Below are 23,748 nucleotides of genomic sequence, written 5' to 3'. Positions count from 1 at the left end.
AACGGTGGTCGGCCAACCGCCATTGGAAATACCTAACTATTTTTCAACTACTGCTCCAAATTTACCTTTTTTTCAGTCGAAATTTTGTTTGCTATTGGTTACATGTTCATGAACGGGTGCAGGCCAGCTAAACTGGTTCCCTTACGGTACCTTACAATTTTCCGGCATATATAAATTGATACATTTTATCATTAGTGGAGTCAGGGAACCAGACTACTTGAACTTTTTTGTTTTTATTGGTTTTTCCAGCATTTTCGAACACAAAACTTCAAACGTGTCAGTGTAACAATATTTGATCTATTATACTAACCCCTGAAATAGTTCATTTCTGAAAATTACAGCAAAAGCCAATGATGTACATTCCCTTTATAAAGTAAACCCATTAGTCCCCATACCACCCCAAAGCACCCTGTCTATTACCGGTACTCCTCCTAATGCCCAGAACCGCCCCAGCTCTCTAGTGTTTATTTTTGAATTCATCAAGGAATGAGGTAAATTACAGTGTAGTACAGTGTAATACAAGTACTCAGGATTGCCCCTGTACCTTTTTTATTGGGGGGGGGGGGGGAAATAATAATTCTCAGTTGGCTAACATGCAAAACCAAACGCTTAAGTTGAATAATGGCTCTTTTTTGTTCTTCATAAAACTAGAACATCAGTTCCTACATAGTATGTAAGTCATGTAACAGTGACCATGCAGTGACTAGGCTGAATCTATTATTTTTATCAAAATTTTGCACAAAGTCCTACATGTGCACATTACATAGATGTTATATCAGTTTTATTTGTGGGGCACGTGTACTTCGATACACATTAATGTCATTTTCAATTCTTGTGTATTATTATGTGTACATTTATTCATGTGTACAGTGAACATGGACATTTTGAAATCAGTCATTGTTTGCATCGATTGTTTTCATCAATCAAAAACTACTCTTGTACTTTCGTGGTTAAACCAATTGAAGGAAATCGACAGGCTGTGACGTACATGTATGTAATTATCACATGTTACTCAATGCACTCAAAATAGAAGGTGCGCAAAACCAAAACCAATGAATCATAATTATTGTGTTGGCCTTCACATGTGAAGCTGATGTATTGGTATATTACTATAGTTACAAAATCTTAATACAAGTGACAACAATGTGTAAACGGTGGCCTTACACTGCAGTCGTGTAGACATGTACTGTATCCGTTATAATTTGCAAATTAATTGTATGTATGGTGACTTCTTACAAGTGCTACATGTACATGTCATATTGAGTCATACAGGATGCAATTGGAAAGTAGGGAAACCCCTGCTACACAACTGATTTAATACAATCATACCGGTACATACTGAACATTTCATTTTAATATTCAAACTTGGGACTGTTGACAAGTTTCATAATGTGTGTTTTCCAAAGACTTGATGTACAATGTATCATACATGCAATTCGTCAACCAAAATGTTGCCAACAATTTTGTGACTTATTCTTTTGAAATTTCATGCCAGTGGACATGACTTTTTCAGTTGCGTTTACATTTGGTCTGTTTAAATTGTATTGTGTGTTCAGTGCAAAAAAATCAGTACAAGTGTAATTTATGAAAATAGGATTATGTAAGCTTCTTGATGTTGATTCGTTTTTCAAATACATGCGAATACATACCGTAGGTACATGTACATGCATCATACCAGTACAAGTTTAGCACTATTCATGCACATGGGACAGTATCCAATTAAGAAACACTGACCACTTAACAACATATGTACACTGTACTTTCATGACTATGGACATCATCAGTCATATTGAATACATTAAAGTGCATATTTTTGTGTAATATAATGTACGTTTGTGATACCATTTAGTGACCAGTCATCAGAACTTGTGTATATGTATACATGTACAGGTAAACGATTGAGGGTTTCAGAAATGCAGAGATAATACTGCGCCGGAATGCTTTTAACTGATAGCCAGATGGCACTGTTGCCGAACGAAGTCTTAAATATCACATCAATATTCGTGCACTTATCAAAGACTGGTTAGACATGCACTTATTTACATTGTACGGTGAGGCTTTATACTAGGGCAACTAAATTGGACTCACTGAACTGTGCGTATTAATTTCAAGATATCAATCACGTTACTGTAATTGCGAAAATTTATAATAGGATATCCCAAATGCTAGTCTCCTTAATTGTAGGGTAATGAAACCAGTATCCATATTTCACCTCAAAATGTTACATTACATTATCAAGTAAAAAATCACCATGGATTGTATATTTTGTGCGGTACATGTGCACGTATGTCTGGCATGTAGAGTACCATGGTCCAGTGTTTGCTGTGTCTGAATGCGCTCCCTGATTCCCTGACCTGACAATTCCCCGACGTCTTCCCCGACGTCTATAAACTGCTCCGTTTTGTCTGAAGTAGGGTCAGGGAACCAGACTACAAGAACAGCATTGTTTTCTTGGTTTTTCCATCATCTACATGTACTTGTGCACAAAACTTTGAACAGGTCAGTTTATATTTGCTGTAATTAACTAACCCTAAAATCCGTTCATTTCTGAAAATTACAGCAAAATCAAATGTTATACACATATTTTGCCAGTAGCAACGTATGGCGCATGCATAAATCTGTTTTTGGTGTATTATACATTATAGGCCTACCTTCACAAATGCTGAATAATTATTGTTACATTATTATTAATCTTTCAGAAAGGATTGAGGATTCCCCTACGGTTCATGCACTAATCATCAGTGACTGTACATGAATCACTATAGTTAACACCAAACCAAGCATCACTAACGTCCGCTGAGAGCTCAGCCTCTGCGATTAATAGCCCCAGCATCCTACATGCACCAAAGACACACAGGCAATTTACATAATTTATTCGCTAATTGATTAACTAACACTATTAGTTGCTTTTCGCTCCCTCCTCCCCTTAAGTGTATCTCAGCACAAACTGCACTGTACAACAGTATAGTACTAGTAGGCCTATGTAATGTATCACTACAGTACTACAATGTACATTATGTGCAGTGTTTGCCCACACTTTAAATGGGATGGATTGTTGTAATGAAATGTCAAGAGGATTATTGGGATGAAAAATTGTTGATAGTCATGTACATGTATGTAAAACACAAGTATTATGGGAAATTATGTACATGTACAAAGTACATGTACATGTATACATGTAGGCCTACATGCTTCAATGTACACAAATTAAGACAGAGAATAATCATTCAGTCCTCATTAGAAATACCTGTATCTTACCTACATTTGTACATGTAGGAATGTCATACAAATTTATTTTGTTGTGTGTGGCGTGGGGTTTTTTTTTTTGGGGGGGGAACAATTTGCTGTTGATTGGCAGCAAGTACGAAATCTATTCTCAAATTACTACATGTTGACAAACCTGTTTTGTGTGGAAAAGATTATTGTGCTAGTTTTTCATCCATTTGCTCTTATTGGTGGGTTTGAGAGATCCAGTTGTATCTTAGTTTGCGAACCCAGATGGAGAATTAAGGACTGAAAAAAAAACCTGCCATCCAACACCAAACAAACAAAACCCAAACTTTGCTAATCTCCGTATGTATCCAAACTTAAACCAAACTCCAGGGGATACATCCTGTCTATCCCATTCAATCCCATCTCATCTCATTCCACCCAAATCCATCCCATCCCATCCAAACACCCCTTCCATACTCAACGCACTATCCCATCCCAACCCAACCCAACTCCAACCCAACTCAACCCAACCCAACTCAACCCAACCCAACCCAGCTCAACCCAACTCAACCCAACCAAGCCCAATCAAACCCAACCCAACCCAACCCAACCCAACCCAACTCAACCCAACCCAACCCAACCCAGCCCAACCCAACCCAACTCAACCCAACCAAGCCCAATCAAACCCAACCCAACTTAACCCAACCCAGCCCAACCCAACCCAACCCAACTCAACCCAACCAAGCCCAATCAAACCCAACCCAACCCAACCCAACTCAACCCAACCCAACTCAACCCAGCCCAACCCAACCCAACCCAACCCAATCAAACCCAACCCAATCAAACCCAACCCAACCCAGCCCAACCCAACCCAACTCAACCCAACCAAGCCCAATCAAACCCAACCCAACCCAACCAAGCCCAATCGAACGCAACCCAACCCACACAAGTGTGTATTTGCCAGCAATTGGGGACCCCCTATTGTTCCTCTTTTGTTTGTACTGTAACTTTTTAAGAAGACGTCCATATGTTTTGTACACGAATCCAAATTGGGGACCTCTCGGGAGTTGGGGATCCTATTGTCCTCTATTGTTCAACATGCCCTATTGAATGCAGAAACAAACTCAACTATACCCGACCCGACCGAGCCCACATTCAAACCAGATCCCAATCCAACCCAATCCAACCCAACCCAACCCGACCGAGCCCAGCCCTGCCCAGCCCAGCCCAGCCCAGCCCAAATCCACCTCGACCATCCCAACACATCCAACCTAACCCAACTCATCCAACCTAACCCAACCCATCCCATGCATGCATCCCATCATGTCCATGATACCAGTCTATCCAACCCATTCCATGAAACCTCAAGTTACTCAAGTTACATACATTAAATTTACCGTACATTTTCATGTTAAACTGTGCTCTACAGTGTACGCGTATGCACGCAGTCGCTATGTACACTTTGTGTAATATGAGTCCTCCATATTTTACCCTCCCGGCTGTTGAGAGATGTCGGTTTGATACCGTCTCTCCACGTCACATGCTGATCCAAATCTTATGATTAATGCAATCGTAAAGACTAAAGGGCGCTTTCCCAGTCGCTAGCCACCAGTAAATCACCCTGTTCTCCCCTGGGTATGGGTCAACGTAATAACCAGCGTATGACTGCCCCGGAAACGAGTAACAGATTGACTTTGCAGCCATTCCAATGACCAATTATTGCCCTGCTGGGGAAATTGTGTTTGGTCAGTCTGATGAGGACTTGTTACACGTAATTGCATTCCGTGCTTGCATGTCTTTGTACAATGTACATGTACATGTACCCTAGTTCACATTAAATCTTTAAAATGACTGCATAACCACAAGAAAAAATGTCCGCATTTTGTCAATCCAAGTTTGAAAAAAGAACAAGGGCACACAGTTTTTCCTACAACGTGCATGTACTGATTGTCAGAAAATAATATGTTTGCTTTCCTCTGCAGAATGAGCTTTCATCAATGCTCACCGGTTCCTAAGCAAACAGTAATATAACTAGAGCTCAATGTCTGTTTGCAACAGAACATAGGGCTTTTCCGCATTATGATTTTTTTTAATCAATAATATGCCCTGAATATTCATGAACATAAAATCTGTCAAAAGAATTTTGCATTTTGCATGTTGCGTTCGGGAGATATGGCTAAAAGGTCCAAACAAATAAATATTCATATAAAATCTCAGGATGACGACATCATGACGTCACCTCATTTTTAATCTATAACACATCCTGGTATAGCCACATACCAAGTTTCAACCCAATCGGACTTACATTTCTGTAGATATAAGACTTCACAATATGTACGTAAATTTTCAAAAATCAATAAAAAAATTAGGTGATGACGTCATCGTGACGTCATAGTCTAGGCAGAATTTTTGTATGAGGGTCTTCCTTGGCTGTAACTTTGATGACGATTCCAGATCGCCAAGTTATAAAAATGGTGGCTTGAAAACGTGTACACATAAAAGTCAATGGGTTAAAAATCCAACAGCAGAAAAACTGCACCTTTAAATACGTGATTTGCCTTTAAACTGAAACTTTTTTATCAAATATTACTTGATATTCTGACTCTTGGGAATATTTTCAATCAAATGACAGGCGAAAAAAAATACGATTTCTTTTTCCTTCTCATAGTAATTCTCAGCCGAAGTTCAGAACTACTCAGTAAGATATATCAGTGTTGTATAGGGAAAGACTTGTGGAGAAAGCTGTGTACAAAGTCTATGAGAAAAATTAATTATTCATGAATCCATAATAAATCATTTGATGATGACGTCATCATGATGTCTTAGTCTTGGCATAATTTTTGTATGAGGGTCTTTCTTGGCTGTAACTTTGATGACGATTCCAGATCGCCAAGTTATGAAAATGGTGGCTTGAAAACGTTAATAGGTTAAAAATCCCACAGCAGAAAAACTGCACCTTTAAATTAGTGATTTTCCTTTAAACTGAAACATTCTTATAAAATATTACTTGCTATTCTAACTCTTGGGAATATTGTCAATCAAATGACAGGCGTAAAAAAATACGATTTCTTTTTCCTTCTCATAGTAATTCTCAGCCGAAGTTCAGAAAATCTGTCAAAGTTAGCCGAAAATCGGCTAAAACGGTCACTGTGGACAGGATTTGACCTCAGCAACACGTGCGCTGCAGGCTGACTGACATACGATGTATGTGCCTATGTACAACGTACGTGCATGTACATGTACATGTACATTGTGGACGTCCTGTCCTGTGTATCTTTTGAAGCAGAGGTATTGTCAACGTGAAGTTTTAGGCGTGCGCAGGGTATGTTCGAGTTCGCTTATCGCCTCGAAACTTTGAAATGTTTTAGACCTACCCTTCAATCGACAATTAAAGTAAAAACAAATATAAAAACTGCCATGGTTGATTTTTCAGGAATTTTCAAATGAAAAGGGGTCTTTTTATTATAACTTCTGGTCTGATGACGTCATTTGCCTAAAACTTCCCACACGTCTTAAGTGGGTCAAGGTCATTATATACACCAATATTTAGGCGATTCCGACAAACTTCGCCACAGACATCTATTGAAAATACATTTTTGCTAATTTTCAACCTGTCGGTAGAGGGCGCTCGAAGATTGCATGACGTCATCGGTAGATGATTTGAGGAATTCTATTGGCCAAGAGACTAACACTGTTAAAAGCAAGTTCATATCTATTACCACTTTCAAATAATAAGCCACTTCCGGTTTGGGCCTTTTTCGACCGGAAGCAAGGGTCACGCTATTGCACGCACACTGAATGAAATGAAGACCTTAACCTGCTCTACCACTTGCCGGCAACAGAATGCTGCGGACGCGTACGGTTGATTTCTTATGCATTTTTAAATATTAAAAGTGTCACAATTTAATTGCCTATAAATAAACACAGGATGACGTCATCATGACGTCATCATTCCACACTGTTGTTTGAATTAGGGTCTTTGCTTGGACAAAGATTGGTGTTAATGAATTACTGGCAAAGAGTCAAAAATGCCCTTTGAAAATCGGCAATTATTTTTTTAATTTCTGTGTACAAAGTCTATGGGAAAAATTAAATATTCAAAAATCTATAATAAATTAGTCGATGACGTCACCATGACGTCAATCTTCGGGACACATCTTTGCTATAGGGGCTATGCTTATGCTAACTTTGAATGATGTATGACAAACATTAATGCCAAAAGTGGCGTGTAGAATAAACGTGTACAAAGTCTATGGGGTTTTGGGAAAAAAAGAAGAAGAGGAAGAAGAAGAAGAAGAAGAAGAAGAAGAAGAAGAAAGAAAAAAAATCAGAACAAAAAGAAAGACTTTTCCGCAACAATGCGGAAAAGCCAATTACACGTGCACACAGCACACAGACCTGTTGGTACAAATGAGGGAGGGTACAAGTGCATGTACTTTCATGCCAAGTGTGGCAGTAGTCAACTTGTTCTCCTATGCAAACATACATTTTGTGCCAAGTTGCCCTTTCAGTCAAAATCAATCAAGTGACTGTTTTCAACAGTTAAGAGCTCCCAGCCTACATACATACATTTGTAAAGCAGGATTGACTGGCTGTGACTGTTGATGTAACTTGATACAGCTGTGCTTTGACTGTGGGTGATTGATAAGACAGCTGTGTCTACCAGTTGCCTGCTTTTGTCTGCTGACTGAATTTGACTAGTTAGAGTGTTTGCTTTAAATATGATCTGACTGTTTGTGACTGGCCTGTGTAAAATGCATGGAAGTGGATGGAATCTCTGACTGTCTGTGACTGTTTAAGCAGTAGGAGGGCAAGTCATTTCTTAGTCTGGTTGCCCGGGTTGAGGGGACTGTAAATTGTTTTTCAATTATTATTTCTTCAAAGATCCCCCCCCCCTTAAATCACTCCAGGGCTATTCACGGCTCTAATGCAAGCTGTCTTCTCCGTTCACACTTTACGTTGTGAATTCAAACACCTTGTGTGTGTGCTGGGTCATTTGGTTTGTCAGAAGTGGGAAAAGCCAAGAGAAAACGTGTTTAAAATAGGTGTAATGCTTCATTAACTTGACCTGACCTACATTGTACACTATGTTTAGATTGCAAATTACTCAAAACATGTTATCCGCTCCGTTCACAAGTACCCCCTCACTGGCAAAGAGAGTACAGTTGGGGGTGACCGAATGATGCCATCTTGCCTGACTGCAATTCGTTTGCCGCGAAGCGCAGCCACTGCGTGTACATAGTACAAATCCGCTGGTGTACGTGCGTCACACACAAGGAACGGTGCGCGTCAACCAGCAAAATGTCCCGCCCATGGGACGTCGTTGCTAGGTAAAAGGGTGCCCTCTTTCGTTGGCGCACGGAGCCCATAGAATACAATTTGTACCGGTACAATGTAGATAATGCTTCAATTGTAAAATTACACACAATACTGTATTTGGCCATGCAACCATAACAGCATTACACCAGCCTGGGCCTCTGGAACCTGCAAAAGGAAATAACTGTAAATCTAAACACAAGAGCTTTAGAAGGAGACAGGCTTTCCTAATGTAACAATGTATGTAAAGGTAGACATGATACCCGTATGTACACATTCTTCAAATATAACAAAAAAAAGAAAAAAAGAATTTCAGTAAATCTCATGGCCACTGTCAGACTGTAAAAACAGCATCAGCCAAAGTGCCAAATGCCGTATCCCAATAGTTTTTTGACTCGTCAGCCAGGCTACTTAAAGAGGTTGTGGAATGCTCGAAGACATTTCCGTCATTTTTTGGGTATACATATGTAGCCTAAGGTGTGATGAAATAAAAACGACTATTGTTTCTGTTATGAAATGAGTACAAAGGTTACTTTTGAGAGCTATTTTTCAGGTCCTGTTTAGACCCGAACGTGCAATTTGTGTAAAAGTCGTCGTTGCGGGCAGCAAACAAAACACACTAAATCGTGACGTAATAAACAGGACTCGTTTATGCTACTCTGCATCGGGAGTCCTGTTTATTACGTCACGATTTACTGTGTTTTGTTTGCTGCCCGCAATGACGACTTTTACACAAATTGCAGGACCTGAAAAATAGCTCTCAAAAGTAACCTTTGTACTCATTTCATGACAGAAACAATAGTCGTTTTTATTTTATCACACCTTCAATTTTACACAAATTGCATGTTCGGGTCGAAACAGGCATGACAGAACTTGAAAAACAGCTCTCAAAAGTACCTTTTGTACTCATTTTATGACAGAAACAATAGTCGTTTTTATTTCATCACACCTTAGGCTACATATACCCGAAAAATGACGGAAATGTCTTCGAGCATTCCACAACCTCTTTAAGGAATAGTTTGACTAGCCCACCGCTGTTTTGACTAGCATTTGGCTAGCGGGCTACCGCTAATTTCAAACCCTGCTCAGTAGTATTTACATGTATGTAAATATATCCTCTCCGAACTGTGCATAATTATAAGCTTGGAAAAGTACCGGTAGGTCGTGCTTAAACAATAGGCCTATGGATGCATTATATATACCAAAAAAAACCGGATACCTGTTCAGAGCGTAAAATCAGAACAAAAGTGCTTGGACAATTAAAAATGATCAAATGCAATATCCACTTTGAGCTGTCACATAATTCAGGCATGCAACTTTTCCTCAGATCTGCTGATTTCCTCATTTTTTTTTACTGCTCGTGAATGCCATTACAAATTGAAATATACTGTACAAAGTCTTCTGTTGTTTGGAGTTTCCTCTTTTTTCCCCTAAATTTCCAGTTGCATGCCTGATAAGTATGTATTCACTTTTAGAGTGCATAGTACTGATCAGACAAACATGGTCTTATAATATTCGCCCTCTGCCTGTTATTTTGTTTGTTTTGCCCCACAATTGATTTTGTATCGGTATTAGAAATCCTTGGACCTACCGGTACCGGGTATGCATTGATTTAATTGGACAAGTATGGCACAAAGTCTGGCATTTGAAATGGTGAGGCTTTACCTCGTCCACTAGGCAGGGGAGGCAAAGCAATCAATTGGATAGAATATTGTACCAGATTCACTTAGGCTTGTTTACATTTTCAAATTTTGAGTCCGATTTTTTTACTTTTCGATTTGGGTGTACACAGGCCTATGCATCAGGATGCAACATTGTCATCTTGTCCAGCAACTTCCAACGAGTGCAGATCATACCCGGTGAGAACCAAGGCAACATCCAAGTGGGCTGCATCGACTGCTCCACGGAGAACGGGAAGGTGAGTCCTCGGATAAACCATCAATCTATAACAAAAACAGCATCTGCAAACATACATGTAAAGTTAACCATTGCACGTATGTATTGTGTACTCATGTCACGAGCGAATCCAAGGGTGATGTTTGGCATGGCTATTACATGTACATTTGTAAACCACACCCATTTGACTGACCAGTTTTAATTGTGTACAAAATGGGGACAAAAATCACAAATGTTCTCAAGTTCCTTGAAAAGCGTCATCACTCAATTTTGCAAATCTTGATTTGTTGCATGGTCATTTTATGCATTGACTGTGATACCTCATCCAACCCTTCCCCCTAAAAAAAATCAGCCAGCCCCCTCCCCCTCCCCCCTCGCCTTTGAAAGTCCTGGAACTGCATGTGCACACAGATTGGACTGTTTCGCAGTTAATATTATGAGTAATTAGTCTATTCAAATGAGCATTATAAACTGAGGTTTGAAGCATGTGAATTTCCATGGTACAAACTAAACTGTTGTGCATTTGCGCTGCAGTATGTAGTGGTACACAATGTCTTTGCACAAAATAATGGGATTCTGTACATTGACAAAACACATGGGAACTCTGACTTTATTGTAAAAGCAGTCTTGTGCATGCATTGTGAGATTCAGAAATGCGTTTAAGGAGGTACATTGTACATTGTACAATACAAGTATTATGTTAATGGATGTCCCCCCCCCCCCTTGAAAAACACCATTGATGTTGGTTTACAAGTCCCTTCTGTCAGAGTGTACATGTCTATACATGTACTTGAGGTGGGATGCTGTTTCATTCTGTAGCAATTTTGTTCACGTTTAATCAAGTGGCAGATCTATAGGTGGATAAGGTGGTCTAACATCCACCCCCTCCCCCCCCCCCCCCCCGGGCCACAATGAAATATGACAATCAAACAGAAAAAAGTAGCACATGCCTGCTAACCCCCTACCCCCCCCCCCCCCCTTTGAAAGCAAAACCCTCCCTTGAGCCAGAGCTGGATCCACCCCTGTAATCCTTATTAGGCCTCTCTCAAATGGCGTCAATTTCCTACAGACCAGCCACGTGCATCAGCATTGTGAGCGTCAACATGCATACATTGTAACATGCATACATTGTAACATGCATACATTGTAACATGCATCGGCTGCGTTGTATTTCGAGCACATTTCGAGCAACAAGCGTGCGTGTTTGGAACATTTTCTACACTGTGCAATGCTTGCTTGATTGCGTAAAATACACAGTTACAGTTCTTCTACAGAGATGGCTGTCTTTGAGAGAGACCTGCATGTATTCATCATGGATGTGCATGTACTGTATGTACATGATACAGGTATATACATGTACATGTGCATGCAAACTACTGTATTGTACAAGTACCGGTACGACAGGTACACATGCATGCATAATGTACTGTTCATGATGGAATTAAATATTATATCAATTCCATTACCCCAAAGTACATGTACGGTATAAATTGACAGAAAGCTCACTACTCTAGTGCATGTCATAAACACCCAGCCCACTCCAACACATGGGAACTTGATTCTCTCCGCCCCCTCCCACCCCCTCCCCTCCCCTCCCCCAAGTATAAATAATGAATACAGTCTTTTTCAAGCAGCCAAACACAATTTAGGTAATTATCTCCTTAAACCCAGCACTCTCGGGGTCTGACATTTCGAAATGCAATGTTGTTGTTGCCGGTACTCGGCTCATGTGCCGGTAACCCGTATACCGTCATAGATCCATCCGATCTCTGTTTTCCCTGGTCGCAACCATTGACAGATAGCTCATGCATCGTTGCTTGTGTTGGTTTTGTATTGATTAGGTTTTAGTCTAAGCCTCATAGGGCCTGTAATTAAAGGACGCGCGTGGGGTACATGTACATACAGACACCTGAACCGGTACATGTTAGCCCGTAAATGGATTTTGTTTTTTAATTTTCAAGTCATCAGTTTGTTTGTTTGTTTGTTTGTTTTTTCCTTCTTTTTTGGGGTGAATGAAGATAAAATTGATTTTGACATGTTTGAGGACAGCATGTCAGAATTGACATGTACATGTACACTGTACATGGAGATGGTATGTTTTAAAGGGAAAATACAACATTTGCAAACATCAAAAAATAAAACTACCAAATCATTTTGAAATACCTTGCTGGACTGTTAGTGAATGACAGTGTAAAGAATCCTGTAAAATCATGGCACCTGGTATACTGTCATTTTCAAGAAAAGTGGTATTTTTGTATCAATTTCCAACGCTGGTCGGCCGACCAGCGTTGGAAAACACTGGCTTTTTTTCAAATGACTGGCCCCAATTGACTATCGCACTTGTTTGCAATCGATTACACACCTATGAACGGGTACAAGCCAGCTAGACTGGTTCCCTGACCTTAACAATTCCCCATTGTATGTAAACTGCTCTGTTTCTTCTTATATGGAGTCAGGGAACCAGACTACAGGAAAATGATTGTTTTTCTTGGTTTTTATAGCATTTTCGAACCCAAAACATCGAAAAAGTCAGTGTAACTATATTTGCTATATATTTCCAACCCCCCAATTCCATGCATTTCTGAAAATTACAGCAAAAGCAAATGATGTCTATTCCCTTTAAGAAAATAAATAAAACCGTGTCATTAAGAGCGTGGATCGAACCGGTTAAAATTGCAAGATGAATGTCTGCTGTGTTGATGAAGAGTTTTATGAACCTACGATTCCTGTGAAGAAATGGCAGTGAATGTGTACTGTACATTTGTATGCTACATTGTACATACATGTACCGGTATGATACATACATGTACACTTTGGGCGTTCATGTTCCTGTGTATGTGCCTATGACATGTTTAATGCTAAACACTGTTTTTATCTGTTTATACATACATCACGATTCTCATTATGCAGAGTTATTATTTCTCATACATGTACCAGTCTACAATGTATTTCAACAAGTTTTAAATATTAAAAGCCCCTGTCAGATTTTTGTTGTTGTGCTTCTAGGATTACATTGCAGATTGGTTCACTTAGAATTTGTCTACTATTCCAACATATTTTATTTTTTTCTTCCCCAATTTTCCTTCAGATTGCGGCATCCTTTGCAAATCAAGTTTACATCTTTGAACCAACTCCTCAGGTTCCGGCGCTCAAAAAGAGTTCCCACGTAAGTACATATATTTCATAGCAGGTTGTGATTATATCTGCGTAGAAATGCATGCTTGTCAATTTACAGGAATGCACTGTCTGTACATCTACATGTACATGTACCGATAAGGGACGTACCTGGAAGCACGCCCAGAGCTGTCATGTTTGGACAAGATTTTTTTTTATTTCGTGGGACTTTTTTGCCCTGATTAAGTGGGGCTTTTGGCGGAGTGTCGCATTGGGGGTCTTTACTTGTAAGGCAAAGCAGGGCTGGGGAAATGTTAAGAAAATATTGTGATTAAAGGGGTTTTCCTTTTGATCAGTTCTGTACCGAGTGAGCGTTGATATTACCTATTACCTTGTAGTGTTACCACTCAGAGGTTTTGAAACGTAAAGCACGTCATATAATTATATTTGCTACAAACAAGCCAAAACAAAAACGTAAGTGTAACAAGGGGCATCGCTATGGGGAGGCTTATGGGGAGTCTATAGAATATCTCCTTGCACAGTAAGGGTCTGTGATATGGGAGCAGATTCTGCGATTAATGATGCAAAACAAGTCCTGCGTCTTGACCTGGAGATTCTGACCATTCAGCGGGTGTCTTCTATAACAGGTCTTCAGTAACCTGTTGTCATAGTCGTCTAATAAAACCTAGACACAACATCTATTATGCTTTTATGTTGTGAAATGTGTTAGCAAAAATCGGCTACGTCATAGGGCCTGCGTGGCCTGTAACGATATGTTACGTGATGCACAAACATAGCGTACTTGTGATGTAATTTACTGTGATGTGAAAATGTCTTTTGGTCCATCACCATAACAGTAGCCATGGCCATACACATCTAGTATTTACCAAAACAAAACACAACAAAATAAATGTTTAAATGATACAGGTACCTTCATGCAATTTACAAAGTTGCGAAGTTTTGGTAAAGGACTATCAACTTGTATTTCTTTCTTGTACGACTTTCGTTAAAAGATACATGTAGTGAGATACAAACAATCACAGACACAGTCACAGATGATGACATAACCAATCCAGGGACTACCGGTACCTAAGTTTTAACTGCAGTGAATGGTGATGCTTACCAACTAGACAGGTTACCAGTAACAAACTGGCTACTATCCAAACCAGCGTCATCCTCACTGATTGGTGGTTTGTATCTTGAGAAACACAGAGAGGAAATTTATACAAAAGAGAATTGATGATAAGACTTGAAGCTTGGCATGGTACAGGATTAACAACAAGGAGTTTGGAGGCAGCAAAGAGTATCTCTTCTGTGAGTTGTGTTTGATGGTATTCTCCTGAAGATGAACACAACTCGCTATTCCAACTATGCAGTTTACATGAGTTCGTACATGGTAGAACTGCTAAACATCCTTGCACAGACCGTACCGTGCTAAAGATGGAGGGTTTTGCCCAAAATTGAGTTGGACAATATTGCAAGGAAAAAGACAAAATGCCAATGTTTCCAACTGATGGTAAAATCATGGTTCACATGGCAATCTGACAAGTATTTAAGTTCTGACTGTCATCTAATGTCTTTCATTTTTTTTTCTGAATCCTTCTTAAGTTTCAATAAGCACAAACTCTCGTGAATATGAGTTTCTGCAGTAACGTTACCCAAAACCATGAAAAGGTAACATATGGGTAAACATATATCCTTTTTTCCTTATTTTCATAGTTTTATCATGTTCAGTGCTAATGTTGAAAAAATAAAGAGATTGGGATAGGATTTTGAAATTTTCAGATACAACAATTAGCACTGAACATATAAAACTATGAATATACCGGTAAGTAAGAAAGGATATGTTTACCCCTGTGTTCCAATTTGGGGTAACTTTACTTTAGAAACGCCATAATTATGAACTCACCTGAATATGAGTAAAAAGTGAATTGGAAATTGCTACTGGCTGTTGGTTATACCCCGGTATGACAGTACTGACGAAATAGTCACCACCAGAATTGTCCAATGATGGGGAATACATAAAAGTATAATTTTATTTATTTTTTTTAACTGGAAACAGATTGGGCACTTTGCTTAATACCACCCCATAATTGCGAGTGCTTAAATTGACTCCAGTAAACACAGCGTTGCTTTTTGCATGAGAGAATTTATTATATTTCCCTTAAAATTCAAAAATTTGATTGTTTGCAATACTTTGGAAAAAAAGGAATTATATCCACAAATTATCGTAAATGCTTCTTGATTGAAGGATAGAATATTACTGGTGTATACCGGTAGTTACAAAAAATAATTAAACATAAGAGATAGTTAAAGTGGTTAATAGCATTGGCATTTTGGGAGCTTTGCCATAAAATGCCATTAAACATAAATGTTGGCTTTTGTTTTCTCTAATGGCTAAAAGCAATAGCTTTTGCCACTTCCCTGTAAAATGCCTTTAGTGAAATATTTAATACCTTGCTTTTTGGGGGACAGTGTTAAGGGTTTTTTTCTCTTTTTTTTTCCATCCTTTAATTCAAAACAAAGTTTTGAAAAAAAGTCTGGGCAATTATTGTGCAGTTGTGTTCCATCACTAAGGCCCAAAAAAAAAAGTCTCCGGTTTCTGGTATGCGCTCGCGTCGCCGTAGCCATGCGCGTCGGCAAAATGAAAAAGTTTTTTTTTCAATGAAAGATGATGTCTCAAAACCGCCAAACTCACTGGTTTGACTGGAATCCTGCTGCTGCACAATTTATTTTAACGTGTTTTAGATTGGGTTATGGTCGAGAATAAGCTTTATGTGGCCTCTCTGGACTCCCATATATTTGCACTAAGTTTAGTCGGGCACCATTTGCAATCATCAGCCGACATTTGAAGCAAAAAAAATCAGGTAAAAAAAAAAAGCCGCATCGCCGCACCACTTTTGGGGCGAGCTCCATACCAGAAACTGTGAACTCTTTTTGGGGGGGCCTAATGGGTCATATAACTTTATTATTCTTGGCATTTCTCATAGCCTTTAACCATACCAGAATAACAACTTTTACAATTTGAATAAAGACAAGCTGGATGCAAGTTAATAGACAACCAAGAAATGACAACTGCAAATGTCTAGCTCTGCCTTTTCAGTCCGTCTTGATAATCAGTGTCTAATTCCTAAGATTTTTATCGATGCTTACATGTGCGTGTTATCATTTTTGTAGTCCAAACTGTTCAGAATTTTACTAAGGGGAAAAGATAAAGTCCTGAATGTAAGATTACAATCTGAAGTTCAAGTAAGTATATGCAAGCAAGTTCTTGACAGATATAATTGATTTGTTTTATATCTAAACCCACGTCCTTTATTTATTGGCACCGTCTTGTGCTCTCAAGGGCACTGGTATTTATGTAATCTTGCTACCGTTAATGTATTTCGTTACTGTCACTGGGTTATATTCTGATAAAATAAATGAATAAATATCTGAACTGAAGAGGACGTCTTGTGTCTTGATGGTCTTAACTATTTTCAAGATCTCTATGGAATCAAGTTCTACAAGAGGAATCCAAGAAAACCACAAGTGAAACAAAGAAAGACAAACCATGTAGGAAAGGAAAGTATGCAATTAAAGTGCAATAAATTATTTGTAATTTGATAAAGAGTTTCTTTAAACCACCCATGATACATGTACAATAATTTTGACCTACATTAGAATCAAATGAAAGTGAATTCTTGATATTAGATCATCATATTTGTCTCGTAACCACTTGACAAACTAAATTGAAGCCTCCACATCTGTGCGGTAGTTATGTTGAGAATTGTACTCAATCTTTCGGCCGTCGCGAGGTTGCAGGGGTCGAACAGTGTCCGCGATATGAATGTTGTCTGCGGTACCTTTCTCTTTGTTGTACAATCCGCGGAATTCTTCCATCTGTAATAGTTGACAAAATGGTGGGAAGATTTTATCACGAAAAATTTAGTGTAAGATAAGGAAATCACTCATCATAGTCAGGCAGTTTATCTGTATTTTGCAAGTTCATGACTTGATTCGTATGTGTAGATTTTGTCGCAGAAAGACTGGTTCCTGGTCTACATGTACATGTATGCTTGTGGAACTCAAAGATGGGTACCAGTATACATACAGCTGTACCTACATTGTATTACCACCATGCAGTCAAGAACAAGAAAATGTTCTTCAAAATATCGCTTTCCATTCAGCAAGTTCATGACTTGATTCGTATGTGTAGATTTTGTCGGACAAAGACTGGTTCCTGGTCTACATGTACATGTATGCTTGTGGAACTCAAAGATGGGTACCAGTATACATGTAGTACAGCTGTACCTACATTGTATTACCACCATGCAGTCAAGAACAAGAAAATGTTCTTCAAAATATCGCTTGCCATTCAGCAGTCTTGGTAGGTTACTTATAGGAGAACCCTACCTGTGCTCGGCCCATTTCTAGTGGTGTTCTCCACACTGTCCATGTAACGCCAGTTGTACATTCAGGCCATGTCCGAGAGCCTTCGTAACGGTAGAAGTTTCCAAAATCAGGGGACAGCAGATCAGCCAGATTGTCTAGAGTTGGGACATTTGTGGCCTCACCTATCAAAAGAAAATTAATTAAGTTTAAATTGACTCCACTTCTTGTACAGGTACTGGGCCTGTATATTGTAATGAGTAAATATTTATTTCAGAGTCACTTCTTTAAATTAAAAAAAAAATCAAACTTACCTCTGTATTTCACCTTCTTCACGGCGTTTATCAACTCCTTTAAAAGGGGATTGTCTTTCTCAACCACCTACATGTATGTGAAATATAAATAAAGAGCAAAAACTAGATTTGAAGTTTTGATCTTTTGATTAAGTAAGAATTTCCTCACTCTCCCCCTTAGCCATGCATGTGTGCCTTTTTTGTCTTTCTAGGCATGGAAAAGACACTAATAATAAATAGCAATCAGCCTTGATCAGAAGTAAGGAAATTCATGTTTAGTCTTACATGTACATTGTATTTCATACCTTAATCATGGTCACAAATCCTGACTGTTTCTGTGCAGACATGCTATAGCTCACAATTTGTATCTAGGAAATGAAACAAATTCAGGTTTTTATCTTGCAATGACCGCATTGTACCATTTCCAAATCTGAAGTTCCCAGTTACAAAAAAAAACAAAAAAAAACCCACTTTTGTCTTGAGAAAGGGACAATTATTTAGTGAGATAAAATTAACAAGATAATATTGATCACATACATGTACTGTACTGTACAGTACAGTCAATTTTAATGCTGTTGTGATTACATGCTAAAAAGATTTCATATCAGTCCCAAATGACAGATCAAAATTTCATCAGCAAATATCATCACTGAAATCGTAACTATAATCAACCCCAATGGTGAAAGGCATACATGTACATGTACCAAACAAAACATAAAGAACAAGGATGGTGATTCCAAAATAATAATGTGTAACCCTCCTATATGGAAACATGCATTGTCAGCCTGGTTATTACTTGGGTCAATATTGGTCAAGACCCCCATTGGTTTGTACACAGTATGCCAGGAGGTGAGATAGAAACATTTTGACCGATTGTGACCTCTTAAATAGAAGGAGGGGTACTACCATACCGGTATATGGATGAGATTTGTTTTACTTCAGTCCGCACCCAAAAACTTTGATGTGTTATCTTTACTCTCAGAACACTGACTTACTAAGTAAATCTACATACCTCACCATCATAGAACTTGCCATCCAACTTGTGCTCTGATCCTCGGCCATCTACTCGTCCCCAGTTGAAGTATAAATTGTAGGCTTTATGCCTTCCTTCTAGTCCACCCTTACTGATGTAATATGTGCCCTCAAGGTTGATGTAAACTGAAGTTGTGATACAAATTCCAATGAGTGTTGTTATACAGGCAAATTTAAGCAACAGGTGCAAATTGTGCCTGGGTTTCCTCCTTAAAATGGGGAATGAAATAAATTGCACTCTAAAAGGTAGTGTCCATCATTGGTAATTTGTGCATTATGTTCGTTTGAAGCTGTTTGTAACATGTTGTTAGAGTCCTTAGAAAAATGCCCCTTTAATGGGACATCAAATGACTTGATGTCATCATGACGTTACTTCAATTTACATCTATAACACATCCCTGTCTATATGTGGGTACATGAAGATGTACCTACCAAATTACAACAAAATCGAACCTACATAGGCCTTAGAAAAATGCCCCTTTAATCTCACGTCACGTGACTTGTGATGACGTCATCGTGACGTCACTTACATTTTCCACTGTAACAGATCTCTGTCTATGTACATGTACAATGTAATACCAAGTTTCAACCCAATTGGTCTTGTATTTCAAAAGATATAAATGCCTCGAATTACATGTACATACCTTTAATGTGACGTCATCGCGACAAAAATCTTTGGGGACCATCATTTTGGGGATAAAAATCTTAACGAAAACAAGAGCCGTTTGGGCGGACTTGCCGAAACAGCTAATGAAAGTATGGAATAAGCCTCTGCACTGATGACGTCACACTTTGTTTAGCCGTGTGCTTTCTTATGGGAGCCTGGTGGGGACAACGGTTTCATAGCCCATATCACACACGTAAACAAAGTATGATGTCATCAGTACAGAGGCTTATTGGACATAACAGTTCATCGAAAGGCTAATTGGCTCCTTAGTTTGTTTGGTTCCGGAACCTACATTTGAAGTAGAGGACCCTCTGCAAATGGGTATACTCACCTTTCAATCCATCATTTGCCACTCCCCACCTTGAGATAGATGTCTTGTCATTCTTGAAGAATCCCTCCAACTTTAGATTACCAAGATTGACTCGTGTGGTGTCTTTTTCATTGATTTCAATGGGCGACTGATTTTTGCCTGCGCACTTTGGAAATGCTTTGTACCAGTTGTGGGGCCCTTGGAAAGAACGAAATAGCATTGTTCTAAGTAAAGCAAGCAAGTTAACATTGTAGAACTTTAGCAATTAAGTATGTGAACGCGCGTGTCAAAAAAGAAAGGAAATTTGAACGATTATTGTGTGCCTACATGTAAGCTAGATACTCTGACATGAAAACAGCAGAGCATGACACCTGATACTCTGCTTCTGCTAACATTTTTGCTACCAGTAGTTCCCACAAGAATATACTTTGTTTCAGGCCAGCATTTATCTCTGGTTAATATTTCTATACCCCCTGGATGGGATGCCAGTCCATTGCAAGTTACTCCCCAGCTAATGCTGGTACCCATTTGTACTTGTGGGTTGAGAGAGCAAAGTGGGGGTGACCGCCTTGTCTAAAGACACAACATGTATGGCCATCAGCTGGTTTTGAACCCTTGACCTTCTAATCATGAGTCACAACTTCTCACCACTAGGCCTTTGTTGTATCACATCAGGAAACTGTTTTTTTAAAGGCGAATGTAATATTTTTAAAATGCTCACACTTTTGCACATGAATGTACACATGTACATGTATGTTGCTGCCAAATTACCCTCATTCAGCTGCTAGTGGTTTAAACCAAGTTAAAAGAATGAGAATTTAATTATTAACCATGTACCTTGTGATGTAATGAAATATGATGTGAAATCTTCTTACCTTTCGGTCCATCACCATAACAGTAGTCTTTCTCATCAGCATCTATTTTTCAAAACAAAACCAAAATGTTTGAATGATACCTTCAAAGCATTAAGCGTGTCCAGGTCATATATGGAAAAGTTGTGAAGTTTTGGTAAAAGACTGTATCCATTTAAAACAATTTGTTGTACAAATTTGGTTCATGACAGGGAGATACAAACAATCACAGACAATCACAGACAGATTATGACCAATCCAGGGACTACATAAGTTTTGACTACAGTGAAAGGTGACACTTACCAACAAGAGGGGTTACCAGTAACAAACTGGCTACTATCCATACCAGCGTCATCCTCACTGATTGGTGCTTTGTATCTTGAGAAACACAGAGAGGAAATTTATACAAAAGAGAATTGATGATAAGACTTGAAGCTTGGCATGGTACAGGACTAACAACAAGGAGTTTGGAGGCAGCAAAGTTGTGTTTGATGGTATTCCTCAAAAAGATGAACACAACTCACTGTAATAACCACTTCTTTCATGGCACACATGTTCTGCAAAAATCCCAGCACAGACCCTACCATGCTAAAGGTGTAGTTGCACGAAGGAGGGTTTTGCCCAAAATTTGGTTTGACAATATTTGCAAGGGAAAAGGCAAAATGACAATGTTTCCAACTAATGATAAAATAACGGTTCACATGGTAAGTTTGACAAGTTTTTAACTACATATTATCATCTAATGTCGTATTTTTCTGGATACTTCTAAAGTTCTACAAACACAAACTCACCTGAATATGACTTAAGTGAAATTGAAATTGCTACTGGCTGCGGGTTATACATATGACGTTACTGAAGAAATAGTCACCGCCAGCATTGTCCAATGATAGGAATACATAAAAGTATGCTTTTATTTTGATAACTGGAGACAGGTTGGACATAAATGCTTAATAACACCCCCAGAATTGTGAGTGCTTAAATTTACTCCAGTCAACACAGTTTTGGTTTTTGTTTGAGACAATTTATCATGTAAATCCTGATTGACTGTCCACAATAATAGTGTGGAAATAAATGTTTTCTTAAATTGCTTTGAATTGAATTTAATTGAATAATTATGGGGAAAAAAAGGAATTTAAATCCAAAAGTTATTGATTTACATGATAGGATATTAAAGTTGTGTTTATAAAAAAAAAAGGAATGTATTATTATAAAAGGGTAAAAGCATTGACATTATTTTTGGAGCTTGCTGTAAAATGCCATCGAACATAAACTTTACGGCTTTTATTTTCTCTAATGGGTAAAAGCAATGGCTTTTGCAACTTACCTGAAATGCCTTTAGTGAAATATTTAATACCTGTTTCGTTTGGGACAGCATTAAATGTAGCATGTATTTTTCCTTTCAATCCTTTAATTGAAGCTAAAGCTTTCTAGTAGCCCATATACGCAGTGAACAAAAGTCAGCAATTTTTGTGCAGTTTTGTTCCATCACTAATGGGTCATATAAATGTATTATTCTTGGTGTTTTCCATCACCTCTAACCATCCCAGAATTACCACTTTTACAATTTGAATAAAGACAATTGGACGCAAGTTTATGGACAACCAAGAAATGACAACTACAAATGTCTATCTCTGCTTTTTCACTTCTTCTTGATAATCAGTGATTAAATCCTAAAAATTGTTTATTGATGCTTACGTGTAATTATTTTTTAAGTCAAAACTTTTCCGGTATTTACTTGGGGATTATCAACCTGTGCCAAATATAAAAAAAAGTTGGACTTTACGTTTCGATTTTACAACAAATTAAACAACAAAACTAGCGGCTGACATGTGATGGTAAATTCTAACACGGGAGTCTGTGATTAGACTGGTCAGTATTTGGAACCACGATATGTTCACATGAAATGTGAATCTTAACTGGTGAAACTTGCACACTCTATTCAAAACAAGGAAAAAAAATCAAAGCCACAATTAAAAAAACCCAAAATATGTTGAGTGGCTAATTGTGTACGGAAGACAGAATCCACTTGCTCTGAAAAAAATTGTAACAAAACAATTAAAGATGCAGACATCTAGAAGCATTGATTACCGGAGATGTTATCAGTGGGCAGTGGTTGTCCTTGGAGAGGTTTGCATCGTGCTGGGATGTGGGTAGGTTATTCAACTTCAAGTCTCGGTGAATCGTGACTGGAGATTGCGGTGTTGTGCTCATTCAAGGACTTTTCCCTCGTCCGTGTAGGTCATTGGCTTGTGATGGTTATGCCATCTCTAAATGAAATTAAAATTTGTTCTGATGTTGGCGTGGTGGCATTAGAAAGAAAATTTTAAAAAGCTTGTTTTAGTACTTTGGTATTTACCCGGCTATACATGTTCCACCAATTATTTCAATATTAAAAGTTTACAAATGACATTACAGTGATTTGTAATTTTATAACACCCCCCACTTCCCCTCCCCCCACTCCCTGCCCCACCCCCCCCCCTCCCCCAGTGTTCCCCCAGGATTTTTACCTCATGTACTATATGTACAGATGTATGGATGGCGATGTATGCGAGTTTAATAATAATAATAATAATTAATTCTCACATGTATATATAGCGCATTACATAAGAAATCTCAATGCGCTTTACAAAAAAGTAAATTACAAAAAAGTAAACATAAAGTAAACAAAAAAAAAGTAAACATATT

The 23,748-nt window shown here is 38.5% G+C and overlaps 2 protein-coding genes across 3 annotated transcripts in view; one reads left to right on the top strand and one right to left on the bottom strand.

The window, feature by feature from the left end:
- Nucleotides 1–23,748, top strand: part of LOC119746531 (dmX-like protein 2) — a 74,358-nt gene that overhangs the window by 4,260 nt on the left and 46,350 nt on the right. For both annotated transcript variants that reach the window (XM_038223513.1, XM_038223512.1), the window contains exons 2-3: nucleotides 10,322–10,447; nucleotides 13,514–13,591. In XM_038223513.1, coding sequence (XP_038079441.1) covers nucleotides 10,322–10,447; nucleotides 13,514–13,591 — 204 coding nt within the window. The remainder of the gene's footprint in view (nucleotides 1–10,321; nucleotides 10,448–13,513; nucleotides 13,592–23,748) is intronic.
- Nucleotides 16,472–20,931, bottom strand: LOC119746533 (carbonic anhydrase 12-like). The gene is made up of 6 exons (XM_038223514.1): nucleotides 20,234–20,931; nucleotides 19,216–19,361; nucleotides 18,509–18,571; nucleotides 18,225–18,291; nucleotides 17,935–18,095; nucleotides 16,472–17,421 (listed from the first exon to the last, which is right to left on the bottom strand). The coding sequence occupies exons 1-6, from the start codon at nucleotides 20,430–20,432 to the stop codon at nucleotides 17,266–17,268; spliced, it is 792 nt and encodes a 263-aa protein (XP_038079442.1). The 5' UTR covers nucleotides 20,433–20,931; the 3' UTR covers nucleotides 16,472–17,265.

Source organism: Patiria miniata, unplaced genomic scaffold (assembly GCF_015706575.1).
Source record: "Patiria miniata isolate m_02_andy unplaced genomic scaffold, ASM1570657v1 HiC_scaffold_7, whole genome shotgun sequence".
NCBI lineage: Eukaryota > Metazoa > Echinodermata > Asteroidea > Valvatida > Asterinidae > Patiria > Patiria miniata.
Note: the sequence above shows the minus strand (reverse complement) of the source record. Positions and strands in the feature narration are given on the sequence as shown.

Excerpts from the sequence above, each read along its gene's own strand:
- LOC119746533 (XM_038223514.1), bottom strand. The coding sequence starts at position 20,432 with ATGCTATTTCGTTCTTTCCAAGGGCCCCACAACTGGTACAAAGCATTT. Across the intron at positions 19,362-20,233 it reads GGCAAATGATGGATTGAAAG|TTTACATCAACCTTGAGGGC; the intron begins GTGAGTATACCC and ends TCACAACTTCAG. Across the intron at positions 18,572-19,215 it reads GCAAGTTCTATGATGGTGAG|ATACAAATTGTGAGCTATAG; the intron begins GTATGTAGATTT and ends TTCATTTCCTAG.